The 21,136-nt window shown below is 41.3% G+C and overlaps 1 protein-coding gene across 3 annotated transcripts in view; it reads right to left on the reverse strand.

Annotated features, from left to right (window-relative positions):
* Nucleotides 1-21,136, reverse strand: part of NRG3 (neuregulin 3) — a 944,800-nt gene that overhangs the window by 194,537 nt on the left and 729,127 nt on the right. For 2 of the 3 annotated variants that reach the window (XM_088463067.1, XM_088463065.1), the window contains exon 4: nucleotides 7,048-7,074. The exons of the other annotated variant lie outside the window; for it this stretch is intronic. In XM_088463067.1, the coding sequence (XP_088319193.1) occupies nucleotides 7,048-7,074 (27 nt within the window). The remainder of the gene's footprint in view (nucleotides 1-7,047; nucleotides 7,075-21,136) is intronic. 3 annotated transcript variants of the gene reach the window in all.

A 21,136-nucleotide genomic window follows, 5' to 3' on the forward strand; every position in this document is an offset into this window, starting at 1 on the left:
GATACATCTACAATATTGCAATGTAACTTTTTATTTATGAAGTTATAAATAGTGTTAGGCATGTTTTATATGTTTATTATGCTGATGCCGATTGGCTCATATTAAACTCTTAATTACACTAAATGTAAAATGTGGAGATTGAGTTTATTAGTAGTGAAATACAATAGTCAAATTATATAAGTATATTACAATTATGAATTAGGTTTATTGCGGTGTATGAAAACTGCAGAGGTTTTGTTTAGTGCTGCCTGCTAAATGACTTGTTAGAAAGTTAATTATCCAGCACTACTGTTTGCCATTGATAGCCAATGTAATTTATTATGCGGTGGTCTAATTGAATTTTAACACACTTCATAAAGTTAAAACTGTATGAAAGAAGCCAAGAGAGACAGGAATGGTTGGATGTGCACACACCTCTTGACTCCAATTGGTTGGTGTAAATTTGCGAGAGGTGCTTCAGATTTAAACATTCAATTATTTGACATTTATTGAGGTTTAGAGTTAAAAATCATTCAGCTAATTTTGAAAGCCTATTTATGTAACAGATATTTTTGATTAGTTTCAATACAATATAGAAGTTGTAGGTAAATCATGAATAATGTTCAATATTAATTGTTTTGCATCTATACAGAAAGGATCAAACATGCTATTTTGAACTTTTAAAAATATATATGATGTTTGGAATTTAATATCTAGGAAAACTAATGCTATGGAGCCCTAGCCTCAAATGCTATGTTTAGAATGGTTATTATACTTTGCATAATTATGTGATTATTTATATTACAAATTGCTGATTGCATTCAAATAAGTGTTTGTTTAATCTTTCTCGTTTTTTATAGTTGAAACCAGTAGCAGATTTTACAGACAGTTCAAGAGGAGGCTTTTGATCCCCGTGGGACTGCCAGTCCAGACTGTAGAAGCCACTTGCCTGCTATTACAGCAGCCCTTACAATCATATTAAGGCTGCAGCCAATGCAGTTCCTAGAAGCCGACCAGATTGCTAATTTGTGTTCATACGTGGGATTGCGATCCTGCCTATGTGCACAATTACAGACTCCCTTGCCAGACAGGTAAGGAGGCGCCAATGGTTGAAATGGTGTCCAAAGTTGCTTGATTAAGAATTATTCAATACAACACCTGTAAATCTAATCCTTCTCTTGGTTACCCTTAGGCACTCTTTCTGATGAAGCCCTATAACAAAATGCCCTGTGTTTGTGGGTGCTGTATGGTATGTATATGTAAATCTGCTGTTCCTTAACCGAGCAGTTTTAGGGGAAAGTCAATGTATGATACACTCTTTTTACATTGGACAGTTCATCCTTATAAACAAACTCCTGCCCCATGGAAGAGCCCCCTTTCTTGGATGTGTTTCAGGTGTGCTTATGTTCCGTGGAGATCGGGTATTTGGTAGGTAAAACACAGTGAATTCATCCTTCTTGGTCCTATATATTTGCAGTTAAGAAAAACTGCTGAAATTATTATTTTATTTTTGAAATAAATTAACAAAATTATTATCATTGTAATTTCATATCCAGATTATTGTTAATAGCTCTAATTCTTTAATAATTATACCATAGGTTGAGCAGTAAATAGCAGAAGAACAAATGCTACATACAAAAATACTGTAGTACAGGTTGATTCTCCCATATCCAAAATGTTTGGGACCAGGGTTATTTTGGATATCGGAATATTCCGTAGTTTGGAATATTTGCATGTCATAATGAAATATATTGGGAATGGGACCCAAATCTAAAAACAGAATGCATTTATGTATTATATACACCTCATACATGCAGCCTGCAAGTCATTGTATACAATATTTTAAATTATTTTGTGCATCAAAAAAGTTTGTGTACATACATGAAATTCATTTATATTTCATATACACCTTATACACACAGCCTGAAGGTTATTCTATACTATATTTTTAATAATGTTGTGTTTTAAACAAAGTTTGTGTACACTAAACCATCAGAAAGCAAATGTTTCACTATCTCAGTCATGCTAAAAATATTCCGTATTTCGGAATATTCTGTATTGCCGAATATTTGGATATTTAAACATTAAAAATTAGAAATTAAATAGGTTTATTTTGAATCATCCTAAAATGTAGTTTATTTTTTTGGCAATAACAAACTGCAGCAAGTGAGCAATTTCGGAGGGTGGTTTCTAATGTACAGTTTATAAACTGGAGACCAGCATATGACAAATCAAGGTATTCCATGGGCACCATAATATTTAGCTTTAAAACTTTAACACATTTTTCTTCTTCGTTCCTCCATGGCAGCCTACAACTTGGCAATAGGACCTGTTCCCCCTATTATAGACAGGAAGTTATCTCAGGGACTGCCCCCTTGCCATATATAATCCAGCCCCTTCATCTGGTCCCCTGTCTTTTTTTCCTGTCTCCAGCAGTATAGAGCAGGATAGGGAAGTTTGTTGTTGTTCTTTCTATAGCATGGGACTTACCTAAAATCTCTAGCCCAGTGCACCTGTAATGCAACAGCTGAGGTGGGGTGGTTCCCCAGTGGGACATGAAGGTGATGTGCAGCAGACCTGCCGGAGGAAAGGAGACATCCGCTTTGTCTGGGTAGAGTCTCCGCAGCAGCAGGCTGAAACACAGAGCCACTAGTATGCAGGGCTTCCTGTGAGTGATGAGCAGGAGGGTGCGCTGGACCAGGAGCTTGTGCGTGTACACACGGAGCCTACGTGTGGGGATCATGGGATACAAAATGGCATTGCACACTGGACGCAGGTACACTGCATGTTTTTCTCCTATCTACAAACATAAAAATCATAGCATGCCACAGCATGGACACAGGACCTTCTCCCCAACAGCCATATAGTGCCCATCCGAGGTAAGTCCCTTCAGTGGGCTTTCATATAGATTATGTTAGCTAGTGTATATTAGTGATAGGTTATTTGGTGTGTTTTCCATTTAGTGTGCCTTTGAAGACTGGTGGAGCTAAAACTAAGGCTAAGACAAAGCATTTAGGATGTCTGTGTTCTGCCTGTGATAAACCATTCCCAGGGACTCAGGGGATGGTGTTTTGTGAGGAATGTGCTCAGAAAGATCCTGCACCCATAATTTCACAACCACCTAACCAGTTTCAGGAGTTAATGGAATGGATGAAAAAGTTGTTTGCGTCCAAAGAGGATTTGATGTCTATGCAAATGTCTAAAAGATCTAGGTCTGAAGCAAGTATTGATTGTAATCAGGCTGATGCAAGTTCAAAGAACAGATTGGCTACGATACCATATGAGAGTTCTTTCCTGTTAGGCAGTAAATTAGATTCACTAATACAAAGGATGATGGGAGGTAAATCCTATAGGTTACCTCAAGATAAGTGAAATAGTTACCCATTTGTATCATCAAGGAAGCAGTATAGAGAAGCTAAGATGTACAGACCTGGTCGTCAGTACAATAGAAGATATTTTTCAGGAGTCACCAGACAGTCCTTTCAGCAGAATTTCAGAAGATTCAAATCCAAACAGCAATGACTACAAGGCCCCTGTAGAAATAGCAGTAGGAGGAAGGCTATTACAATTCACCAATCAATGGACTCAGTACATTCAAGACAGATGGGTACTGGATATGGTATCCAATAGATACCGATTAGAGTTCAAAAAGGAACCAAGAACAGACAAATTTGTATCATCAAGAATGCCAACCACAAAAGTGGAAAGGATTGCTATGGAAGACAGTTTAATTAAACGAATCAATCTGCCAGCAATAAAAGCTGTACCAGCTATAGAAAGGAAAACCGGGTTCTATTCACTGCTATTTCTGGTAAAGAAACCATCAGGAGAGTTTAGACCTATCCTAGATCTAAGGAAACTGAACAAGTGTAAAACGTTAAAATCTATTCTGGCAGGTCTCATGCAAAAAGACTTTCTAGTATTGATATATTTAAAAGATGCTTACTTCCACATTCCAGTAAACATGTCAAGAGACGTTTCTAAGGTTCTGTGTCTGTGTAGCAAGAAGACATTACCAGTTCACATGTCTTCCCTTCGGACTATTGACTTCACCAAGGGTATTTACTAAGGTGCTAGTGGCTGTGATGGTGCATCTAAGGGCCCAGGGGATTATGATCTGGCCTTATCTAAACGAAATATTGATATCCAAAAGAACAGAGGATATGGTGCGAGACAATGTAGGACAGGTTCTAAAATGTCTGCAGATGCTGGGCTGGATTATAAATTGGGACAAGAGCTGTCTGAATCCAGTCCAGTTAATCAAATTTCTAGAGGTTGTGATAAATACCCAGAAATACACTGTCAGTCTTCCAGAATAAAGATGTACAAGATACAGAATATGGTCAGACTTATTCAGAATCATGGCAGAATTCAGCTCCATATGGGACTAAGATTACTTGACATGATATTGTCAACTATAGATATACTTCCTTGGGCAAGGTGGCACATGAGAGATCTGCAGTGGGATATTCTAAAATTCATCCAGAAATAAAATGCCTCTTTATCATCACATACGGTTGAGACAGGACACAAGAAAATCCCTAGATTGGTACAAGAGTGTAAATCTAAAAAACAGATCAACACTATTGCTGCAAATACAATACCTAGTATTGACGACAGAAGCAGTTAGGATGGGGAGCACATGTATCACAAGGTCGCTGGACTCCATGGGAAAGGCTATTTTCCTCAAATTGAAGAGAAATAAGAGGTGTGTGGAAAGCAATACAGTACTTCTAAGAACAACTGAAAGGGGCTCATGTAAGAGTATTCTCAGACATCATGAAGTTTCAAAAATTATAAACTGGGCGGAAAAGTACCTACTTTCCCTTTCAGCACTTCATGTGGCAGGCAAGGAAATTGTGATAGCAGACTTCCTGAGCAGGAAACAGATTTTTCCAGGGAGAATGGGAACTGAATATAGATATATTTCAGGAAATAATAATAAGACCTCAGTTCTTTTCAAGAAATCAAGTACCAGGGACAATCGGTATAGATGTCTTCTCACAAAATGGAAGTTTCGCCTAGCATATGTCTTTTCACCTTTCCCACTAATATATCGGATATTAAAGAAGGTGAGACAGGAGCAAGTGGAGGTAATAGCGATCTTGCCTTACTGGCCCAGAAGAGTCTGGTTGTCGACAGCATTAGAGATGATAAGGCATGTTAAAGATGTCTTATCATCATGTTAAACATGTCAGACAAGACATGTTAAAATAGGGTCCGTTATCACATCAGAACCCAGCAGTACTCAATTTTGCAGTCTGGAGATTGAGAGGAAGATATTAGAGCAGAAAGGGCTTTCAGTGCAGGTGATATAGACCCTGTTGAAGGCAATAAAGAATAATTCTTCACAGATATATTACAGGATCTGGAGAACGTTTATTTCATTTATGGGAAATGAAGCTGAGGCAAGGAAAGTGCAACACCACAGATATTGCAGTTTCTACATGAAGGATTTATTAAAGGGCTGGCAGTCTCAACAGTCAAAATAAAGATATCAGCTCTCAGTGTACTTCTAGACAAGAAATTAGCAGATCATGAACTAGTGAAGAGATTCTGTCAAGCAATTAAAAGAATGTGTTCACAAGTTAAATCCGTTACAGCTCTGTGGGACTTAAATTTAGTCCTGAAAAAGTTTATGGTGACACCATTCGAGCCTTTAGAAGAAGTGTCCCTTAAACATCTAACATTGAAAGTAATTTTCCTAATTGCAATAACATCAGCAAGACACGTGAGTGAATTGCAGGCCTTGTGGACAGAGGAGCCATATTTGAATATTAGGCCAGACAGAATAATATTAAGAACAAATCCAGAGTTTGTGCCAAAAGCGGTTTCATCTTTTCACCTTAATCAAGAATCCGTGTTACCAGCTTTTTACCCTCAACCAAAAGACAACAAGGAGAAAAAATTGCATACATTGGATCTGGTCAGAGCTATTTCAATCTACCTTCAGAGAGTAAGCGGCTTCAGGAGAGCAAAGCATCTATTTGTTTTACCATATGGAATTAGACAAGGCCATAGTCCTACTAAACAGACTATTGCAAGATGGATAAAAGAAGTTATTATCTTGGCCTACAATAAAGAAGGGCTTATAGTACCAGAGATCCTTAGAGCATACTTGACTAGGGCCATAGCTACTTATTTGACAAAGAAGGCAAATGTTTTGGTGGAAGAAATTTACAAAGCAGCGGCATGGTCACCAATACATACATTCACTTCTCACTATGCATTAGCTCTGTCAGATTCTTGTTTTGGAAATAATGTGCCTCACAAAGCACTTCAATACATTTTTGATATGCAGATATTATGAGGTTTGGTTATTGCCCCCCCACATAGTTTTAGCTTTGGTATGTCCCAAGATGTAGGCTGCCATGGAGGAATGAAGAAGAAAACATCAGATTATACTTACTGATAATTCAGTTTCTTCGATAGACTTCATGGCAGCCCATAATTACCCTCCCTTTAGAGTTTTTTGTAGTAACCGATTACAGGGAGACTCTCAAAAAGACAGGGGACCAGAGGAAGGGGCTGGATTTTATACAGTGAGGGGAAGGTCCCTGAAAAAACTTCCTGTCTATACTAGGGGGAACAGGTCCTATTCCCAAGGTGTAGGCTGCCATGGAGTCTCTCAAAGAAACGGAATTATCGGTAAGTATAATCCAATGTTTTTTTAAATATGCATAGCACACACATTATACACATTTAAATTATATTCTAATATAGTCTACAAACTTTTACATTTACAGTTTTCTATGAAGTGGACAAAATTTGTCTAGTCAAAAGTGACAATGCAACTTATTATTGATTTTCAGCTTCTTCAACATGTTCACACATCTAGCAAGGCAATTGAAGATATTTCAGTTAGACTTCCATTGCTAAAATAATTCTGCAATCAAACTATTATCATTATAAAGCCTCCACAGAAAGGTCATACTCGTTTAGGCTTCTAAAATTATTTAGTAAAATAACACTTACAGTACTGATATTATTGCTAAGACACACTGCTCGTTAGTAAACTGTCCATCACATACTGTAGGAAATGTAAAGAAAAATGAAACATTTACTTACCCATGAATTCAATTCCTAAATGGTCTGCTGCATTAGGAAAAACAAAGTGAAAAAATAAAGATAAAATGACAATATTAGTATTGGCACTTTGTTAACAAAAGCAGTAAAATGAGCTAGTGGTCACTGGAGAAATGTAAACTTTATCAAAAAAATCTTTCAAAAATGAAAATATATAACAATTAATATAATTTATTATAGGATTTTATTGAAAATATTTCTGAAATATCTAAATCACAAAGTTAACGAGTCACAGTTAGAATTGTATTTTTATTATTCACACTTTTGAAAAAAAAGGGATACACTAGAATAGTGTATAATTTTTGCTGGCAAACATATTTAGCCCTAGTTTATTCACTATAAGCTGGAGAGTGATAAACCACCAGCCACTCAGCTCCTAACTGTCATCTTACAGACTGTGTGGTGGTTTATCACTCTCTAGTTTATCACTGTTCAGAGCTTAGTACATTTGGCCCTCAGTCATACTTTTAGAATTCTGGGACCAGGTCAGGCACCTGTTGAAGTCACACACTGTCCCCCATTGGTGTCACACATACCCAGGGCCGTCTCTTCCATTGGGCTTTAAGGGCAGTTGCCCAAGGGCCCAAAGCTTCAAGGGGCCCTCCAGCCCCCTGCAGCCACTGCCTGTTAGTAAATGTTTTTTTTTCTCTAAGCACTAGTCTGACACCTTTCCCCCCCCCCCGTGACAAATGACCCCCCCTCCGGTATGCAGCTGCAGGCAGTCTGTGTCTCTGTGACACAGGTGCACAGCGTGTGTAGCACTGACCGGACGGAGTTGCCGGCGCCATCAGCTGTGTGTTTGTTTTAGCAGCTGATGAGAGTAACACAGACTCTCATCAGCTGCTGCTCCCACTGCCGGAGCCGGGCATCCTTCAGCATCCACAGTGGGTAATGGGAGAGACGTCATGACGTCTCTCCCATAATGCAGAGCGGCCTGGCCCGGGAGGATGGATGGAGAAGCAAATGGCAGCGGCGGGGATCCAGGTAAGTGTTTATTTTTTATTTGTATTATGTGTGTGTCTACTGTTGGCAATACAAGAGAGGAACTACTACTGGGGGCAATACAAGGGGGAGGACTACTACTGGGGGCAATACAAGGGGGGACTACTACTGGGGGCAATACAAGGGGGGACTACTACTGGGGGCAATACAAGGGGGGACTACTACTGGGGTCAATACAAGGGGGAAACTACTACTGGGGGCAATACAAGGGGGGACTACTACTGGGGGCAATACAAGGGGGAAACTACTACTGGGGGCAAAACAAGGGGGGACTACTTCTGGGGGCAATGGAAAAACAAGGGTGGGACAACTACTAGGGGCAGTAGAAGGGGGGGACAACTATTAGGGGCAGTACAAGGGTGGGGACAACTACTAGGGGCAGTACAAGGGGCGGGGACAACTACTAGGGGCAGCACATGGGGAGGGGACTAATACTAGGGGCACTGCATAGGGGGGGACTACCACTGGGGGTACTGCATTGGGGGACCACTACTGGGGGCTCTATATAAAGGGCAATACTGGGGGTACTGCATAGGGGGACTACAATTACCACTATTGGGGGCACGGCATGGGGGGTCCACTGCTGGGGGCACTATATACTGTATGGGGCATTGCATATGGAGTACCACTACTGGGGAAACTGCATTGGGGGAAATACTACTGGGGGCTATACAAGGGGGACTACTACTGGGGGCAATACAAGGGGGGGACTACTACTGGGGGAAATACCAAGGGGGAACTACTACTGGGGGCATTACCAAGGGGGGAACTACTACTGGGGGCAATACAAGGAGGGGACTACTACTGGGGGCAATACAAGGAGGGGAACTACTACTGGGGGCAATAAAAGGGGTTAACTACTACTGGGGGCAATACAAGGGGGGTCTACTACTGGGGGCATACAAGGGGGAAACTACTACTGGGGGCAATGGAACTACTACTGGTGGCAATACAAGGGAGGGAAGTACAGCTGGGGGAAACACAAAGGGGGTCTACTACTGGGGGCACAGGGGGGTCTACTACTGGGGGCACTACAAGAGGGGTCTACTACTGGGGACAATACAAAGGGGGAACTACTATTGTGGACACTACAATTGGGGTCTACTACTGGGGGCAATACATGGGGAACTACTACTGGGGAAACCTCAAGGGGGGGTCTACTACTGGGGGCACTACAAGGGGGGGACAACTACTAGGGGCAGTACAAGAGGGGGACAACTACTATGGATAGTACAAGGGTGGGACAACTACTAGGGGCAGTAGAAGGGGGGTCAACAGCTAGGGACAGTACAAGGGGGGGACAACTACTAGGGGCAGTACAAGGGGAGGGAACTACTACTAGGGGCACTGCATAGGGGGGGACTACCACTGGGGGCACTGCATCGGGATACCACTCCTGGAGGCTCTATATAAAGGGCAATACTGGGGGTACTGCATAGGGGGACTACAATTACCACTATTTGGACACGGCATGGGGGGTCTACTGCTGGGGGCACTATATACTGTATGGGGCATTGCATATGGATTACCACTACTGGGGAAACTGCATTGGGGGAACTACTACTTGGGGCAATACAAGGGGGACTACTACTGGGGGTAATTCAAGGGGGGACTACTACTGGGGGAAATACCAAGGGGGGAACTACTACTGGGGGCAATACCAAGGGGGAACTACTACTGCGGGCAATGCAAAGGGGGACTACTACTGGGGGCAATACAAGGGGGGACTACTACTGGGGGCAATACAAGGGGGGAACTACTACTGGGGGCAATACAAGGGGGGTCTACTACTGGGGGCAATACAAGCGGGAAACTACTACTAGGGGCAATACAAGGGGGAAACTACTACTGGGGGCAATGGAACTACTACTGGTGGCAATAGAAGGGGGGGAACTGCTACTGGGGGAAATACAATGGGGGTCTACTACTGGGGGCACTACAAGGGGGGTCTACTACTGGGGGCAATACAAAGGGGAACTACTATTGGGGACTCTACAAGGGGGGTCTACTACTTGGGGCAATACATGGGGGGAACTACTACTGGGGAAACTACAAGGGGGGTCTACTACTGGGGGCACTACAAGGGGGGGGACAAGTACTAGGGGCAGTACAAGAGGGGTACAACTTCTATGGACAGTACAAGGGTGGGACAACTACTAGGGGCAGTAGAAGGGGGGGACAACTAACAGAGGGCAGTACAAGGGGAGGGGACTACTACTAGGGGCACTGCATAGGGGGGACTACCACTGGGGGCACCGCATCAGGATACCACTACTGGGGGCTCTATATAAAGGGCAATACTGTGGGTACTGCATAGGGGGGACTACAACTGGGGCCACTATTTAAAGGGCACTGCTTAAGGGGTACCACTACTGGGGAAACTGCATTGGGGGTACTACTACTGGGGGCACTATATAAGGGGCTTACTACTGGTGGCACAATGGGTGGGTAAGGCCCCAGTGCATTGCTTTGCCCAGGACCCACACTGCTGTTAAGACAGCCCTGCACATACCCACATGTTACTGGTTTTCAAGAGGTCTCTCGGAGAAGACATGGAACATTGTGATACAGAAGTCATCTTTATGAACTTCTAAAGTATCAAAACACAATGGAAATGTTGTTGTGTCACAAGCCTATTTTTGCCAAAGTTCACATAGTTTAAGGAAACATGGACTTGCGGGCTGCTATAGCATTGTCAGCAGTGATTTAACCATTTGTGTCAGACAATGGGAGGTGTTGAACCAACTGAGGTTGTTCCTTGCAAATTAAGGATTAGGTATATTATTGAACTGAAGGTAGAAACATTTTATGTTTTGGGAAGAAATAATTTACATGAGCTATAGGGCTGTACTTAATATGAAAAGACATGTTTTGATGTAAAGGTCACAAAAATCTTATCAAAACAGTGAGTAGTCCTAAATTAGTAAAGAAATTTTGTGTGAAACTCGCATACATCGCTAGAATGTCGGCACCTTAGAAATTCGGGATTCAATTAGAAATGCCAATTTGCGGTACTTGCAGTTAAGGTTGCAAAACTTTTCTTCAAAATGTGACCTAGGAGAAGTGCATGAAAAAGTGGGGGAATCATCCTGTACCCCAAAACATGGCAACTGGAATGGTAGGGCCATATAATAGGCTGTTAGTGGCCATAAGGAAAGTACTGGAGGTTTTTAAAAGGTGTGAAATGTCTGATTTTTCACTTTGTATTTTCAGTTGGAAAATGGTACCAAGCAAGTGTATTTTCAGCAAATTAATTGATGTAGGTCCAGCATTTTTGGGCTACAGAAAAATGTCTGTGTAGTAATTTTCAGTGTTTTCATACAAGTATGTAAAAGGTTGTAATAAACACTTTTACCTCTCATCTGACGTTCAAAAACCCCTCTCCCATCAATACAATACCTCCAGAAACCTGTCACACATAATTTACACCTCCTCATACCTACCCCAAATCATTTACATCTCACCATACCTGTCCCACATCATTTACATCTCCTCATACCTGCCCCAAATCATTTACATCTCACCATATCTGTCCCACATCATTAAAATCTCACCATACCTGTCCTACATCATTTACATCTCACCATACCTGTCCCACATCATTTACATCTCACCATACCTGTCCCACATCACTTACATCTCACCATACCTGTCCCACATCATTTACACCTCCACACACCTGTCCATTATTTACACCTCCACATACCTGTCACACATCATGTACACCTATGCATACCTGTCCTTCATTATTTACACCTCCGCATACCTGTCCCACATCATTTACATCTCACCATACCTGTCCTACGTCATTTACATCTCACCATACCTGTCCCACATCATTTACACCTCCGCATACCTGTCCTACATCATTTACACCTCCGCATACCTCCTCATTTAAACCGTTATTAAGCCTTTTTTTAGAAATTCAACTGAAAACTGACATGTTTTTATTGGGCAAATGGTGCTATTTAAACCTCTACAAATGCATGTTTATTCATTGGGAGGGTTGTACCAGAGGTTCTGCACTTTGGGTTCGATGCAACCATCGGTAACATTGTGTACCATCGGATGCATAAGCAGCACTTGTGATTGACCATACCCTACCACAAGCACTGCGAGCGCTTCAGTGTAAAATTCAGCCAAGTGACATGTACTATGACGCTGCCTCTTAATTATGCTCACCTCTGAAATGGCGTTAAGATGCTCGCCTGCTGTTGCACCTCCACTTCCCCCATTTCTAGCGCCCAGCCCCTGTCACCACCCACAAATGTCTTCTCCTGTCACTCATTCTGCCGGGCTGTCTATGCACAGCGAGTGAACGCTTCCCGATTGCTCGGACTGGTTCGCGCACTTGCACTACGATGCGTACGTAGAATGCAAACATCGGCTGTCTGCGTGCAAATGCATCCTAGCGAGCAGGTCTGAATTGGGCCCTTTGTCCCATAGTTTTTACCTTAAAATAAAGATTTTATTCTCCCTTTTCATCTGTTTAGGGGGTGCGCACAAAAAAAAAAGGAATTTCCGCAGATCTATGTGAATATAATCCAAATGGAAAGTCTCACGGGACCCAACTAATATCTATTTTATTTGATGACCTAGCATCAGTGTATTCCTGGTGCGATACAAAAGGTGATGAGAATGTCTGAGGAATGATTATTTCGAACAACCACAACCACTCCAACATATATTAATGCATCTTGGTACTCATTCTTGCTATGACAAGTGGCAAAACAGAAGGTCTAATAGAGAAGAGATAAACTACAGTTTTATATATTTACCCAGGGTAGGACTGGCAAAACGGGATTCCAGGAAAAATACCGGTGGCCCCCCCCCCAGACCTGTCGTGGGCCGCTATGATTACATTCCCTTGGTGGGAGTTTCATGCCCCAGTCCATCAGTGCATTTACCCTTTAGTCCCTTATGGACCACAAGATGATCTGAGTGCTGAAGCTAGATGTACCATCGAGAAGTTGAAGAACTTACAAGGCAGGCTCTGAATGTCATCCCAATGTATGTCTGAACTTGTTAATTGTTGATATCAGTCTTCAAAAACATGTTCACCTCGAAGCGAAAACTGTTTTATGTGGATCACTGCTATCACAGTGTAATTCAGTGGCAAGAACTTCTTGAGTTCTGCAGTTCACAGTTCCACTATTTAACTGCAAAGGTGATTGGCCCATATCAAATAAGCTGGCTGCTTTAACTCATATGGCTTGAAGACACATTTCAGATGTAGGCCAAATTTATCATGTCAAATGCCTCAAGATCTTTCAGGGGGTGTTGCCCTAATGAAGGTAATAATATTATCTGTAATCCATAAATTATCACATGGATGCTACCTGTGCTGTTTGGTGGTCACTGGGATTCTCTCTGCATTGAATAGTTGTTGCTAGTATATTAGGCAGAGGTAATGTGATGGGGTTTTTTTACACTGCAAGGTAAAAGTTAGAAGATTAGCAGTGGATGAGACCCCATTAATAGTGATCTAATTTACAATGAACAGGTTTCATCCCACAGCCAGGACTTTCTAAAACTCAACTACTATCTGTAGTTAATCTTGGGAAAGTCCTGCTGCTGCATTATGTGGCCCAGCTCACTTAATTAATGTGTGTTCCCTACATGTTTTCTCCAACTACCTACTGTGACAGGCTACTCCTGTTGCTGTAACTCCACCTAACATGTTGCATTGGCCACTGTTGTGGATAGGATTTTCTGCTAATCCTGCCTACTTTATGGCCCCTGTCTACAGTTTTTATTTGGTCTTGCCTATATGGAGCCACTTTCATTTCCCAATCCATATTTGTACTAAACATGTCCCACTTTGGGGTTTGGATCCCTGTTACTGGGTCAAGGCGGTGGCACCTTACTGCTCTTTGTATCCCTGATGGCTGCCTGTGGCATCTCTGAGAACTCATCTGTAATGCATAGGTCCTGATGTTCTGCATCATGCTTCCATCTTGGACAGTATCACATGATCCACTGTGACAAACCAGTCTTTAGCAACTCTGGTCACATGATTCATCCAGCCTATCAGTTCTAAGGGCACCCTATTTACATTAGGAACTGCTGGCTATTCATTGCTAGAACAACATCTCTTCATCATCTTCACAGCATTCAGCTCCAGTGTTATCCATAAAAAACATGCTCTTGTATTGCTTCACAGCATTCAGCTCCATGTTACAAGTCCAGTCCAGGACTTGTCTCCTGCCAGTATTCCTCCTGCTCCTGACCATGCTTCTAGGTTGCCGGTTGCTAGGAGACCCAGACGTCAGAGGATTTCACATGTTTCCTCCTAGTGTTGCCTGATTGGTAGCTGATCCTATATGAACTTCCTGGACTGTCACCGCCCTGTCGGCTATAGAGTTTTCATGTGGAACTTTTGGTTATGCAAGCTGCTCTCTGTGCATCCAGACTTCCAGCTATATTTTCTACATGCTGAGTGTATTCTGCTCACTGGCTTTTAAGTGACCCAAGTACCCTGGGTCCAAGCAACGCTGTCTCCAGGGCCCTCCAGGCCATGCAGCTATCCTGCTTCTATACCATGCTGTCTGCAGGCCCCTCCAGGCCATACAGCTATCCTGCTTCAATACCACAGTTCAAGCATCGCTGTCTACAGAGCCTCCAGGCCATACAGCTATCCTCCTTCTATACCACGGTTCAAGCATCGCTATCTACTGAGCTCTCCAGGCCATACAGCTATCCTGCTTCTTCACCACGTTTCAAGCATTGCTGTCTGCTAGGCCTCCTGGCCATTTAACAACTTTAGTTTGGACTGTAAACCTACAGTATATTCTATTGACTGTCCTATGGTTTCAGCTCCTTATTGCACCATTGACATGTTGTGTTTTCACTGGTCCATCATATCATTTATTTAGTAAACTGCCATGATTTAACTATACTTCTTGTGTTTGTTCTTCGATGTGTCATGTATCTCCAACACCTCCATCTCTGTCCTAGCAATTGCTAGAGGATCGTAACACTCCAGTGCTTTCCAGAAAACTTGCTCCCGTATTGCTTCACAGCATATTTCATTGCAGCCTGCCTCAATTGTGCATCATGTTCTAGCTCTGAACATTCTATATTTTGCTGCAGCCATAGTTATTCCTGCTAGTCTGCATCTGTTCTCAATACCATTCTCCAGCATCAGACTTCTTCTGCTAGTATACCTCCATGAGGAACGGCATTATTAAATCACCCAAACTTCATCCACACGCCAAGCTCATAATGCTAGTCAAAGGGTCCCTGACCCAAATCAAAAAACCCATAGTGATATGGCAGTAGGTATTTTACCCCAGCGTATTCCTTTGTATACCACAGACACAAAGATATGCATAAGGGATAGTGTCTAAGGATCCATGGAAATTAGATACAAATTTGAGACAGGATTCCTGAATTCCATTTTGGTCCAGGTGGATTTGCATCAGAGACATCTTACAATTTGCAAGCATCTTTTGCAAAACTCTTGCACACTCTGGAGCGTCTATGCATATTTTTATAGTAAGAACTGTATTTAATAGATTATTTACTAAGCAGCGGCTTACAAAGCCACCGTTGCCTTTCGTGTTTAAGCCACAAATTTTAAAGGACAATGATTTTATTAGCAAAACAACCCATGTTTTGCTACAGTATTATCAACATTGCTTTTTAAAATTTTCAGCTTAACTGTTTAATATTTTTTTTAAAAATGTCTCAGAAATTGTCATTGTTTTATGATTGAATTAGGTCTAGAATATCTATTTAAAACTTATCCAATACAATTTTAGAAAATCATCTTTTTTTTTTAGAAACATAGTATAATCCATAAAATAGCTAGTTTTTCAATTGAATGAATCAGAACTTATTATTTACAATGTATATAAAACTTAACACTAATTCAATAACAAAAACGTTTTCATGGGACAGCTCTGTGAGAAGGCAGCAGAGATGGGTGTTCCATTGAGGATCACCATATAACCCATCACTGTTGCTTGTGAAAGTTTGATAGGAGTACTGTAATTGCTGCATAGCAGCGCGCATCAGTGTCTGCATCTAGCTTTGCGAGCTGAAGTTCCCCTGAATTTCACAGTACTTACCAGTAAGTCCACTCAGTGCACAAAATAACACTTTATACACATTATTTGTTTTCTGTATATTTACTGAGGGAAAAGATAAGAAAATGCAAGAGGGGTGTGGCTGCATTGAGTCATGTGAGCACCTGCAGAGACAGATGATTGATCACTGGGTACCTCGGGCAAGAACTTTATGCTGAGAGTAGGAGAGATATCAGGGGAGGCATAGTTGCAATGAGTTCTGTGAGCTCCTGCAACCACGAGTGTGTGATCACTGTGGCCATGTCTAGACGAACACTATCTCTGCAGCTGGGTGCAGGAGATGGAGACTGTGAGTGGTGCCACAGCTGTAGGGAGACATACTGAGCTGTGTGACCCATGAAACATAAAGCACTATTTACTAATCATTTTATTTTGTGCTTTTTGGACCCACTTATTACAATTTTATGTTCATTTTAAATTTGTATATTAAAATGGGTGAATTGTTATGGATTCCTAGGGGTAAATTTACTAAAGTGAGAGTTTTTAGAAGTTAGTTTTAAAAGTGATGTTGCCTATAGCAACCAATCAGATTATAGCTATTATCTTCTAGAAGGTGCTAGTTAAATGTTAAGTACTGTAGAATCTGATTGGTTGCTATGAGCAACATCACTTTTAAAACTCACTTCTAAAAACTCACACTTTAGTAAATTTACCCCCTAGGCTCTAATGCTAACACTATAGATCATGTTTCATTATTAAAAGTTTAATGTTAGCTTTATTTCTCAGGCTTTTTTAGTGCTGTTTCTTCTTTTTGTATTTTGAGGTAGCCTCTTCTATAGCTCCCATGTGTAAATTGAATGATTTTTTTTTATTAACACCACCTTAGAGGATGTTTTTTTATTTGTTTTTAGAAACTATATAATTTACTTTAGTTATTGGGTGCCACATGTGGTCTGCAGCACTGTACAGAGGGCATACAATAAGACAGTCCACAGTGAAACAGCACAATACAGTAAACAGCACACTACAGTAAAAGCAAATAACAAATAACACTACAGCTCTCAACACAGCTACTGAAGCAATAAGAATATTCAGCCTAAGCTGAAACCTGTATCCATTAGCATGAGCGCAACCAACAGTTTGAGCCGCTGAAGGAGGTGGGAAAACAGTGGAGTGGAGTGTGGGGACAGAGAGCCCAAAGAGGAATTGTAGAGTGATGCTGGTGTGGTAGAGAATTAGGTAGTGAGAACAAGAGGGAGGAGGTCCCAACCCATAGGAGCTTACAATCTAGAGGGACAGGGGTAGAGAAATGGATAGACAAGGAGTGAGCCAGTGTAATGGGAGCTGAGGTCAAGAAGCCAAAGTGGGAGAGATGAAGGAGGCAGGAGAATGAGGTAGGCTACAGATGATGATGATGTTAAGTGGTGAACAGATATGCTTTTGTATAGCCATCTGAAGCTATGCAGGTTAAGAGATAGTCTGTTAGAACAAGGGAGATTGTTTCAGAGGTGGAAGGGGACAGCACAGGAGAAATCTCGGATTCGGAAGTGATATGTGGTAACCAGAGTAGAAGAAAGGTGATGTTCATTTGGGGACCAGATAGGGCAGGAGGGAGTATGGAGATGAGGTTGAAGATGCAATGAGCAGTAAAGTTGGAGAGGATCTTGTACTTGTGGTGAGGAGTTTGAAGAGAGTATAGAAAGGACAGTCTGTGTAGGGCTTGGCAAAGAGGAGAAGCAGATGTGAAGGAGCGGAAGAGGAAAATAAATCTAGTGGCTGCATTCAGTACAGATTGGAGAGGAAAGATGTGGGAGCGGGGGAGGCCAGTGAGGAGAAGATTGCAGTAGTCAAGGCAAGAAATAATCAGTCAGTGGGCAATAGTTTTGGTGGCATCCTGGGAGAGGAGTAACCCATCCTGCCACCTAACTCTAACTACATCTGGACCTACCCACCCTTAAGAAAAAAAAGTTAAAAGCGATATATATATAGTATACCAAGGTCTGGCACTCCAGATGATAAAATAGATCCTGCAGGGGTGCCCTCACAAAGAGGTAGATAAAGAACTGAAGGTGCGGCACTCCCTTCAAAAAAACCACACGGTGCCCAAAGCTGATAGGATCTATCACCTTTGGGCTCCTTGTGGTTGTTTTGAAGGGAGTGCCGCAGCTTCAGTTCTTTATTAAAACTAACTAGGGAAACAATCCGCATACAGCTATTTTGTTTCTATATTTACTTGTTTTTAGCAATAATTGAACTGAATAGATCTTAAATAGTTAACTGTATTTGTTACATAACATAGACATGTAAGATCATGTGGAAATTTTGCAATAATTTCTGTTAAGGCTGTTCTTCACTGCTGTCTATTAAAATACTGTTGTGGCATATGTTTCTCTGTTGCTATTTATATCTGGACCTACATCTGGACCTACCCACCCTTAAGAAAAAAAAAGTTAAAAGCGATATATATATAGTATACCAAGGTCTGGCACTCCAGATGATAAAATAGATCCTGCAGGGGTGCCCTCACAAAGAGGTAGATAAAGAACTGAAGGTGCGGCTCTCCCTTCAAAAAAACCACACGGTGCCCAAAGGTGATAGGATCTATCACCTTTGGGCTCCTTGTGGTTGTTTTGAAGGGAGTGCCGCACCTTCAGTTCTTTATTAAAACTAACTAGGGAAACAATCCGCATACAGCTATTTTGTTTCTATATTTACTTGTTTTTAGCAATAATTGAACTGAATAGATCTTAAATAGTTAACTGTATTTGTTACATAACATAGACATGTAAGATCATGTGGAAATTTTGCAATAATTTCTGTTAAGGCTTTTCTTCACTGCTGTCTATTAAAATACTGTTGTGGCATATGTTTCTCTGGTGCTATTTATAAAAATATCTAGCTGCCTTCATATATGTCACTGTACTAAGATTCACCTTGAAATATCTCTCATGTGACTTGACATGTGCCAATAAATGTCATCTTGTTATAAACAGATGTCATTGGTGTATACATAATACCTATTATTGGTAACAGCAAGAGACAGTTATAATGTATATAATTGATAGTTAAAACAAAATCAATAGGATTGAAAGTCAAAATGAAAATATTTCAATGCTATGACACCACAAGTTGGCAACAATTTCCATTTACATACTTTACTAACGATGTCTAATGATGCACACTATACAATTATTGCTTTTATGACAATGCAAAATGCAAATTTGTTAGGTGATGGCTAATGAGATTAGTAGTGTTAATCATTTACACTACAAACAATTGACTCTATTGTAAATGTAATAGATTATGAGAAGGAATATGTGTGTGTATTGATGAGAATGTTGATTAATTATTATTAACATACCTTACTAAAAATTAGTTCATTTGAATTTTGGTGAGTTCTGAAGGAGGTTAGGACAACTGAGATTTCATGCTTTATATTTTATTAAAGATTCTTGTAATTGTAGCATTTATGTTTTTGTGTTTCATGCTAAGGGTATTCAGCACCTAATCCAATTGCAACAGTGTACGCAGATCAGCTGATTGCTGTGTACTGCGCATGCATATGCACCTCACTGTGCATGCGCGGCGATCGCACTGTGATTACGCATGCAGACAGGAATCCATCACAGAGTGAGTGACAGGCCATGAGCATTCATGGGGGTGGTGATGGGGGAGTGATTGCAGAAAAGCAGACGTGTCTGTCTGTTTGAACGCCATTACAGTGGCCATAAAATATCCACTGTAATTGCCTACGCAGCCTGAGTACTCACTGCGTGCGACTAGACTTGCAATTTCTGCGACGGGTCAGATCTGCTATAATTATGCGAATCGGGCAGACGTGCTAAGATGTTACCAATGTATACTCAGGGCTGCGAGGTATCATGGATGTGAGAAAGCAGTAGTGGGAGTCTCTATGCTGGTTGAGCGGTGGCAGACATCAGAATACTTTTACAGCTGCATTTGCATGCAATTACACAGCTGCAATCACAATTGTGATCCATGCTGAATCAGGCCCTCAGTTTGTGCATGCATTATTGGAATTCCTCCCAGAGCCATTCCCCATTCTCATTAACCCCACAGTTTCATTAAATCCCTAAATCCAATGTCGAATTTACTCTCACTTTCACTAGTACCATCAACTAGATCTCAAAATCCAGCTTCCTTCACCTATGAAACATAATCCAAATATGCCCTACCTAAATATTAATTCAATAACTTATCCTCCTCAACTACAATGGCTATAGCTTTATTCTACTTGGCAATTCCCTCACTGGTCTATCGCCACTAAAATTAAAACTGATCTTCCTCTGTCACCAAAAGGAATGTTTATCAAAGCTTTGGAGAGAGACAAAGTGGAAAGAGATCATGTACAAAGTACCAACCAATCAGCTCCTGACATTTATCAAAAACAGCATGTAAAATGACAGTTAGAAGCTGATTGGTTAGTACTGTATCTAACTCCACTTTATCATTCTGCAATGCTTGATATATCTCCCCTAAAATCACATCTGCTGCCTTACTTTGAAAATTCTTACTCCTCTTACCCTCCAGAATTAAATCAAAATCCTCAGCCTCACCAAAAAAGCACAAAAAACCATTGCCCCTTTCTAGCACCTGATCAACTGTTGCTTAAAGACTGCAGTCCGGACTGCCAGGACTGGGGGTGTACCAGTGGCACCCCCCAGACCCAGACAAATCTGTGCTATTGTTACTTAGAGATTAGTTAGAGTGCATAAAAGTTTGTTATACACTTGTTAACCTGGCTCGCTGCACGTTTTAGCTTGTGGATATCTTCTATTGAGTCCATGTTGCTGTCAAAGTATGCAGAGAACAAGGAAGGAGCAATAAGTGATCAGTACTACATGGATAAGTTAAGTGAGTGCACATATGATGGACACAGGGCCTGATTCAGACTTGGAAATAGAGTGAGATATCTCTCTCAACTGACCATCTTGGTGAAACCATGCTGCACTGCAGGTGTGGCAGATTTAAAATTTGCAGAGATTTAGATTTGGGAGGAGTGTTTCCAAACTGACATT

This window comes from Taudactylus pleione, unplaced genomic scaffold, assembly GCF_031769625.1.
Source record: "Taudactylus pleione unplaced genomic scaffold, aTauple2 ptg001314l, whole genome shotgun sequence".
In the NCBI taxonomy this organism is placed as follows: Eukaryota; Metazoa; Chordata; class Amphibia; order Anura; family Myobatrachidae; genus Taudactylus; species Taudactylus pleione.